Source organism: Acinonyx jubatus, chromosome B1, assembly GCF_027475565.1.
Source record: "Acinonyx jubatus isolate Ajub_Pintada_27869175 chromosome B1, VMU_Ajub_asm_v1.0, whole genome shotgun sequence".
Classification (NCBI taxonomy): domain Eukaryota; kingdom Metazoa; phylum Chordata; class Mammalia; order Carnivora; family Felidae; genus Acinonyx; species Acinonyx jubatus.
The window spans coordinates 47,932,863-47,942,703 of record NC_069382.1 but is presented as its reverse complement, the minus strand read 5'-3'; the positions used below and the strand labels follow the sequence as shown (position 1 = coordinate 47,942,703).

At 36.9% G+C, this 9,841-nt stretch overlaps 1 protein-coding gene across 1 annotated transcript in view; it reads right to left on the bottom strand.

Moving 5' to 3' along the window:
- Positions 1-654: 654 nt before the first annotated feature.
- Positions 655-9,841, bottom strand: part of ESCO2 (establishment of sister chromatid cohesion N-acetyltransferase 2) — a 29,459-nt gene continuing 20,272 nt past the window's right edge. The window contains exons 8-11 of the mRNA XM_015070183.3: positions 8,858-8,947; positions 8,083-8,226; positions 4,963-5,129; positions 655-2,185 (exon numbers count right to left, since the gene is read on the bottom strand). Coding sequence (XP_014925669.2) covers positions 2,053-2,185; positions 4,963-5,129; positions 8,083-8,226; positions 8,858-8,947 — 534 coding nt within the window. The 3' untranslated portion in view covers positions 655-2,052. The remainder of the gene's footprint in view (positions 2,186-4,962; positions 5,130-8,082; positions 8,227-8,857; positions 8,948-9,841) is intronic.

Below are 9,841 nucleotides of genomic sequence, written 5' to 3'. Positions count from 1 at the left end.
CCTTGGTTTTTTTGTTTTGTTTTTTGAAGCTTTCAATTTTTTTTTAGAGCAATTTTAAGTTCACAGCAAAATCAGAGGAAGCAGAGATTTACCACACAAACCCTTTGCCCCTCACATGCATGGCCCCCAACTACCAACATCCCACCACTAGGGACACTTGTTGCAACTGATGAACCTACGTTGACAAATCGAGTTTTTTACTCTTGGTGTTGTCTGTTCTATGGGTTTGGACAACGTTAGAGATGGACCCGTTACAGTATCCTGCACAGTACTTTCCCTGCCCTCAAAGTCCCGTGCCCCACCTAGTTATCCTCCACTCCCCTCGAACTCCTGAGCTTCTCACGGTCTCCAGTTTTGTCTTTTCCAGATTATCATACAGTGGGAATCATACAGTCTGCAGCCTTTTCACATTGGCTTCTTTCACTCAGTAATATTAAGTTTCCTATGTGCCTTTTTGTGGCTGACACCTTGGTTGCCTCCAAGTTTTGGCAATTATGAATAAAGCTGCTATAAACATCCAGTGTGCAGGTTTTTGTGTTGGCTATATTTTCAGTGATTGGTTTTTGGAATCAAGGAGCATGTACTGTTTTTATAATCACAAAAATACAGAAAGAAAATCAATACATTTGGTTGTATAAAAAAATAGACAGAGAATATTGAGAAGAATTTTAATTGATTCATCACAAAAGCACTGAGCAAGCAAAATAATGTTAATAAAAATTTTTAAATAAAATATTTAAAACAAAAACAGCAGTGCAGAAAACAGCATTAAAATGTTTGCAAAATTACATCTTAACACTTCCATATTCTTTCTGGAATGCAGGCTTTTAAATTTTGGAAACATGTTACCTTACAGGCAAATAAAAGAATGCACGTGAACAGATTCTACCAAGTTATAACCTGGAAAACTACTTCCCTAGCATCTTACCACCAGACAGCAGTTAAGTGATTTTTAGAATCAAAACAATATGAGTAATTCTTTGCTCTTCAAAGAAAGTATCCAAGAATTATACTAGAAAAATGTGTGCATATGGAGGTGTATTTACATAATGTTATCACGAATTCTCCGGCCTAGATATATTCATTTACTAACCTCAGTTATATTACTATAAAATAGTAATAGTTATATTACTATTCATTTTGTCACCACCTTCGCCAGATGTCTCAGAACAAGATGTATTTTAAACATGCAAAAATATTAAAAATGTAACCATATGAATCATCTAAACGAAATGGGCATCTATTGTGTTAATGACATCAATCCCCAGTAACAAGTGTACTAAAGATTAGTACAGTTAGCATTTTCACACTGAAATGAATGAAATGACAATAGTGCAATTACTACGGTTAATTTTAATTGGATCTGATGACAAGTATGTCTTGATTGATATGATTTGCAAAAAGATTAAAACATTAAGCTACAGAATTCTGTTCTACATCAAAGGATATGGAAATTTTGCTCATTCTTTATTTACCATAAAGATGGGAAAGCCCTATTACAAATTAAAAATTCGAAACACTTGCTAAATATTTTGAAACTCAGTTTCAACTACAGCCAATACCTATAAACCTATAAACTAAAAATTTTGTGTACAGAATTTGGGAATTACCATTAAAGATTGGGCATGGAACTTATTTGCCTATCTTTAAATTTTATTTGCTTCTGATGGGGCATGAGGTAATCCCTGTGCAAAAGTGTGCTTCATAAGAGAGAAATGGTCACATTTCTGTGGAAACCACCTTGCTTTGTCAATGTTTTGATGAAGGAGGCATGTCATTTTCCAGTTAGAGCTATCAAGTTTCATAATTAAGGATTCCAATGCTAGTCAGTATATATTATCCAGACTTTTCCTTTTTTTGAGTCCCCAGATACTTTTCAACAAATTTATCCCTCACTTTTTGATTCATAAGAAATAAAACTAATACAGGTTTATGTGTATATATGTGTGTCTTAGTATTTTTATTTTGGTATCTATTAAATAGTTCCTATTATAGGATATGGGGCTGTCTGAAATCGTCCACACAGTAACTGTTCTATAGTAGAGACTGGCTTTAACTATTAAAATTATATACAAGGAAATTAGGGGTGTTGCAGTATTTGGTTGCAAATAACTTGCCATCTGGTGTTGGGTCAGAAAATGCTATTTCATCAGTCTTGAGAAAACAGCCAAACATGAAGCAATTCCTAAAAAAGAGGAAAAGACAAGTTAACAATGGAACTAATTTAAAATTCTGATTAAATGTTAGCATACGTATTTTAAAGCAGTCCAAATATATAATTTTGATCTCTTTAAGCACTTTTTTTTTGGTTTATTTATTTTGAGAGAGAGAGTATACGGGAGGGTCAGAGATAGGGAGAGAGAAAGAGAAAGAAAGGAGATGAAGACAAAAGAGTTAAGACAACTACATGCAATGTGATCTAGACAGGAAAAAGAAATGCTATGACGGACGTGGAGACACACGACAAAACTGATATATGGACCATACAGTAGAGGAAAGGATTACATCAACACTAAATACCCGGTATTTGATAACTCAAGTATGCTTACATGAGGAAGGATCTTTGGACTTAAGAAATACACGCTGAAGTACTAAAGGGGCGTAATATACATACCTTACCTTTAAATAATTCAAGAAGAAAGTAAATGTTAAAACTTGATGAATTTGGGCAAAGGTAAATAAGGGCTTCTTTTTCTATTCTTGCACTTTTTTATAGGTTTTATTTATTTTTGAGAGAGAGAGAGAGAGAGAGAGAGAGAGAGAGGCAGAACACAAGCGGGGAGGGGCAGAGGGAGAGGGAGACACAGAATCCGAAGCAGGCTCCAGGCTCCAAGCAGTCAGCACTGAGCCCAACACAGGCTTTGAACTCATCAACTGTGAGGTCATGACCTGAGCCAAAGTTGGACACTTAACCAACTGAGCCACCCAGGTACCCCACAGGTTTGAAATTTTAAAAATATAAAATTAAAGATTGGATTCAATTAGAAGTTAAGATTTAAGTATATGGTATACTATATAATTTCACACAAAGTTTATGGCTGAATTTACTAGAATCTAAAGCAAAATACTGGTTTGATTAAATAGAGCTTACTGTCTCACTTATAAAGTGACATCAGTTATAGAAAGAACATGAGATCTGTGGGTTTGAGTCCTAACTGTCCTTTTACTAGCCTGTGTAAATGTGTACTAATAATCCCTGGTGAGCCTCTGTTGCTTCTTACGTAAAACAACTAGGGGCGATATTCTACCTTTGTAAGGATTTAAACATATGTTGTCTGTATAAACCAGAGAGAATGAAGCCTAAGGCCCCTCTACAGGATAGCTGCCACTTATGTTACCTGTATTTCAACTCACAGATGTGAGAAGAGATGTGTTCATTCTCAGATGCATGTGTTTTTATTTTTCCTTTAAGGGAAACTTCTGCTTACAGATAACCTACTTACTGCCTTAGTACCCAGCGTATGATCTACACTCATCACTACCTGAGAGCATATCAGGAATGCAGAATCTCAGGCCCCACTCCAACCTACTCAATCACACCTGCATTTTAACAAGATCCTCAGGTGATTCATATGCACTTTCAAGTTTGAGAAGCATTGGACTACTGCCTGGTGGAACTAGGTTAGATACTGGTATTTCCCATGCCAAATTTGTATCTCTTAGTATAAAATATTTAACATAAAATATAAAAAATAGAGGTACTTCGGGGCACCTGCGTGGCTCAGTTGGTTAAGCATCCGACTTTGGCTCAGGTCAAGATCTCGCAGTTCACAAGTTTAAGCCCCCACATCGGGCTCTGTGCTGACAATTCAGAGCCTGGAACCTGCTTCCGATTCTGTGTCTCCCTCTCTCTTTGCCCCTCCCCCGCTCATGCTCTCTCTCTCTCTCTCTCTCTCAAAATAAACATTCAAAAAAATAGAGATTTTTCATAATTAACTATCAAATAAAATCATTATAGACACTAATTCTCACTACTCGCCTTTATAAGGTATGTGCAGGTGACTAGGATTATGGCGCAACACTGGATCCCACAGCGGTCTTGGGTGTTCTTTCCTAAAAAGCGTACAGGACTCACAAGGCTAGATCACTCCTCAAAGTATGGTCCCTGGATTGTAACCTGTTCTCTTAAGTATAGAGGTCGAGAGAGTAAGTGTTGTGAAACGAAACTCATCCATCCAACCTAGATCAGGTATGTTAACAAGCAAGTAAGTCATATCACTAACAGTTTAGTGAGTATGAAGTGGTATCTCATCATGGTTTTAGTTTGCGAATCCTTGGTGGCAGCCATATGTATTTCAAAGAAGAACTGTGTATTGGAATCCTTTGCCCATCTTTAATTGGGCCAATTGTCTTTTTATTGTTGTATAGGAAGAGTTCTTTTATATATACTGGTTATACTGGACTCTTATTAGATGAATTTCTCCCATTTTGTGGGTTGCCTGGCTAACTCATTTTTACATTTAGTTAGATTTATAAGTCTTCATCAATTACCGAGTCACACAGTAGTCAATGAACAATGAATGTACAATTTCTGTAGTTTTTTTAAGCCTGTATTTTGTTTGTATAAATTATATTTATTGCAATGTTAAATTTCACATCTGCTGAATCTAATAAAAATGGGGACTTGTATGTCTCATTTTTTTGTTTTCCTATTTCATTTTCTAGCAATTCATTTTCATTTTATTAAAGTGTTGCTGTGCAATTAAACTAGTCTTTCACCACAGGTGGTTTAATAAGCACTGGGCTACAATGTTTCACATTTGGAATGTTGTGCCCTAAACTGAGTACATCTAGTGTATTTGTTTGTTTGTTTTCCAGTGCCATTGCTGGCCTTAGCCTGACTTTGGCAGTATTTAAACATAAGTGTCTTTATAACATCGTTCCCTTTGACTCATAAACCAGGAAAGGTTCTGGGAAAGCCAATCTGGGTCTAGATCCATTTTATTTTATTTTATTTCTTACCTGAGAGTATCCACCAGTCGTCTTGCAATGCGCTTTCTTCGTTTCAGTCTGAAGACCCAGATTCTACTTATTCCACAAACTGCAGGTTCTGGTACATCTGAACATTGCCAAGCCCGATGACATTCTTTAGAGCTTGGACCCGTTGGTTCGGACAGGACACGGAAGGCCTACAATGATAATACAGACGCATCTAGAGCTAATAGTACAGTTGAGTTCACATTTCTTTGTAAAAAAATAGTACAGTTGAGTTCACATTCCTCAAACAAGACTTAAGTATCTAAAATTAATCTTATTACTACCTTCACCAAAAATGTTAAAATTCTGATACTTCCTAGATTCTTATCCACTTATAGTCACACAATGCATGGGGGCACCTGGGTGGCTCAATCGGTTAAGCATCCAACTCTTGATTTTGGCTCAGGTCATGAGATCAAGCCCCGCATTGGGCTTTGTGCTGTCAGGGCAGAACCTGCTTGGGACCCTCTCTCCCTCTCTCTGCCTCTCCCCCGTGTGCAAGCTCCCTCTCTCTCTCTTTCTCTGAAAATAAATAAATATGGTCACACAATGCTTAAAAAAATACTGGTGTTGAGATATTCCCATATTCCAGTGGATTACATACCATTATGGAACTTCCTTCTTCTATTGATTAAAAAATTATAAAAATCAGACTTACTTTTAATATAGTACATAAACTTCTCCCATTCTCTCCAGTCTAAACTGCATTTATTTATGATATCCTAAAAAAAATGATAACACTAAAGATTTTTGCATATTAACTATGAAATCTGGGTGGTATTTAAGGATCTTTAAAATAGTACAGAGGATCCATGTATCCTTCATCTGGCTTCCTCCAATGATTATATATTCTATAGGTGCAGTACAATACCAAAACCAAGGGTTTAACATAGGTATAATGTTTGCATATATTCCCATGTCATGGAACAACTTATCACATCTGTATCCATAACCAGCATACAGAGCTACTGGATCATCTCAAGGATCTTTCTCTTGTTGTCTCTGTGTAATAATGTCCACCTTTTCCCTCAACCATCTCTAAGCCCTGGCAACCTCAATCTATTCTCTAACTCTATAATTCTGTTATTTTGAGGATGTCATATAAATGGCAGCATACATCATGTGGTCTTTGGAGATTGGCTTTTTTCACTAGCACAATGCCCTTGACGTCTGTCCAAGTTGTTGCATATATCAACAGTGTGTTCCTTTTTATTGCTGACTAATATTCCATTGAATGGATGTACCAGTTTGAGTGATCATTCACCTACTGAAGAACAGTTTCTTTGTTTCTAGGCTTTGACCACTACCAAAAAAGCTGCTATAAACTTTCAGGAATGGGCTTTTGTGTAGAGTAGATTTTCATTTCTCTGGGATAAATAACCAGAAGTGGACTGCTGGGTCATATAAATGTAGGATTAGTTTTTTAAGAAACTGTCAAACATTTTGTAGTCCTAACATTTTATGTTCTCTCCAACAATGTCTAAAAGATCTAGTTTTCCCTGCAGCCTTGCCAGCATTTGATATTGTCACTATTTTTTATCTTTTTTTGAGAGACAGAGAGGAAGAGAGAGACTCTTAAGCAGGTTCCACACTCAGCGTGGAGTCCAGTATGGGGCTTCATCCCATAACTCTGAGATTGTGACAAGAGCCAAAATCAAGAGTCAGACACTCAACCGACTGAGCCACCCAGGTGCCTTGTCACTATTTTTTAATATAGCTGCTCTGATAGGTGGGTACTTAAGTTTTAACTACCATCAAGAAAACATTGCTCTTGAAATACGAAAAAGTAGAAGAGAATATATGTTATTTAGCTGTATTTGCTTATTATCACTACATAAATAGTCTACTTCTTTAGAATAAAAGGCCAAATTGACTACTAATACAAATCAGCTGCTTTTCTCTCCAGCTTCTGATAAACACACGAGGGACACTATATTGTGTGTGTGTGTGTGTGTGTGTGTGTGTGTATATATGTATGTATATATGTATGTATATGTATATGTATATATGGTGAAAAAAGAGAAAATAAGGAAGAGTAATAAAGATAGTAGAAATGAGGGGAGAAAGGGAACCACTTACACAAAGGTAAAAAATTTATGCTAGTATCATTTTCAGATGTATTGAGAAATCAAATATTTTTAAAAGGAAGGAGACCTAAGTGTGGGATCCTATAAAGTCAGGTAAAAAGAACACCTCTGAACTATAATTCTCCTTAGCTAAAGATTATACTATAAGCTCCTTGAAGGCAAAAACTCTCTCTATTCTAGAAAAAAAGCTGGCAACCTTTTTCTGTAAAGGGCCAAGTTATAAATATTTTAGGTTCACTGGGCCATGTGATCTGTTATACCTGTTACAAAAACAACCAGATAATATGGAAATAAATAAGCATATCTCTGTTCTAATGAAACTTTATAAAACAAGTGGTGGGCCACACAGGGCCCAGGCGCTGAAGTTTGCCAACTCCTCTTCCAGAACATTGCTCATTAGTACCTAAAATAGATTCTAATTAAGGGACAATAATTATTTTGCCAAATATATTAACCTGCACTAAGCCACATCCTCAATATCTGGGCTCTACAGATTTGCTTATTTAAAAATCACTAGTCCAGGTATGGAAATGACTACATGAACACAGGACAGACTTACTAATCCTGCTTTTTATATATGGCAAAATACCAAATATAATAGAAATAAATGACTTCAATTATCTATATGGTCCAGGATACTTTAGCAGGGGAAAATGTCATCAATGGTAGCATTTTTTTATTATTATTATTTTTTAAGTTTATTTATTTAAAGAGAGAGAGAGAGAGAGAAAGAGAGAGGGAGGGAGGGAGGGAGGGAATGAGCAGGGGTGGGGCAGAGAGAGGAGAGACAGAATCCCAAGCAGGCTCCACACTGTCAGCGCAGAGCCCGATACAGGGCTTGAACTCACAAAACACGAGATCATGACCTGAGCCAAAACCAAGAGTTGGACACTTAGCCAACTGAGCCACCCAGGCACCCCATCAATGGTAGCATTCTCAACTGCTTATTGAAGTCTTCACCCAATTACTTTATTTTGCTCACACATTATGCCAATAATTTAAAAGACATATACCACACCTGTTTGATGGGCTCTGCAATTAAACACCCAACTACTCTCTTTTCATCAGATATGAAGAGAAGAGTCTTGGTTTTGTTTGGACATCTGGGAACAACTTGGTGGAAGCCCAATTCGTTATCAACAAGTTCCTGGACATCTTCTACCTAATGATGTTAAAAAACAAAAGAGATTCATTTGTTTTAAAAAGAACAGAAACTATATATACATTTATGTACAGAAAATGTGTACCTTTTACTTCTATTTCCTAAATTTGCACACCCCCAAAATTATTTTACTACTGATGCATGTATCTGCCACTTTGAAAACAGAGTTTGAAAATCCTATTTTAAAGAGCACGTTCAGCAGAAAGAAATGCAGATGCCTAGGGGGAGTAAGGGGTGGGAAGTGCCAAAACAGATTTTGTTTCAGCTTTATTCAATGTGCACTGAATACATCCAGCCCATGAGACACGCAGTAACAACATAAGAGAGAGACTCTGGGGTCATTAATTTCTCAATACTGAAAAATTTAGTTTATCTTTCACAAGCGAAGACGAAGGTAAAAGATAAGCAATAGAGCCTTATCTGTTCTCTTAAATCTTTGACTGTCACTTCATCTTGTAATTCTAAATTTAGTTTTGTATAAACCACTATGAATTTGACGCCTGCATGAGAACCAGAATCACCAGAATGAATTAGCTATCAGCAAAGGGGTTTTACACTTCAACATGGGTTGAATTCTTGGTGACAGGAGAGGGAGTAGGAGAACAAGGATTAAGAAACTAATGTTCCATACCTTTCTGATAGCATAACTCGGATCATGTGGCAGTACCAACAAAATTTTCCCATCCCAAAACTGTGCTACTATACGTTCTTTTTTCCAGCCCTGACGAAAGAAAAAAAACTCAGTTTAATCTGAAGAGAGAGAAAACACACACACACACACACACACACACACACACAAAACCATTAAACAATTTGGTCTAGAGAGGACAAAAAGATGAACAATGAATGATGCGAAAAAGGACAAAATCTGACTAAAGGAATGTGGGAAGGGAAGTAAAAGATGCCTGAAATAAAGTACCTGTCCTCAAGAGACTGACTGACACCCTACATGCTGGGAGACATTTATATTATCTATTATAAAATAATGGAAAGTCAATTAAGAGGACTTCATAAGAATATAGAGAAAAAATGATGAATTATTAGGAGTGGGAAGGTAGAAGAGGGCTAGGATAAGCAGAGGTTTAATAAACCACACTAAAAATATTATAGAAAAAAAAAGAAATGCATTTGAATAGCAGGTAGAACATAAAGGACAACAGGATGCATCATACTAGAAAGGTGCTTGATGAAAAGGTGGAATCTCTCCTTTCAGAAAAGAAAAAGCCTGGAGAAATCACAGAAAAGCGGTTTTTCTAACCCTATCTACAAATACTCCTACTAACGTGAAGAGGTATGGGGAAGTAGAGTCTGCTCAAGTCTTTGAGTTTTATATCCTAATTGTGCAGCTCCGCTCAAAAGGCTAGAGTTAAGGATGAAGGGTGTTCACTCAACCTAGAACAACACTTATATCAGGATAGAAAGTCTGATATGGCACTTTTATTAAAAGTTAGCTCTTGGGGCGCCTGGGTGGCTCAGTCAGTTAAACATCTAACTTTGGATCAGGTCATGATCTCGCAGTTCATGGGTTCAAGCCCCATGTTGGGCTCCGTGCTGACAGCTCAGAGCCTGGAGTCTGATTCGATTCTGTGTCTCCCTCTCTCTCTGCCCCTCCTAT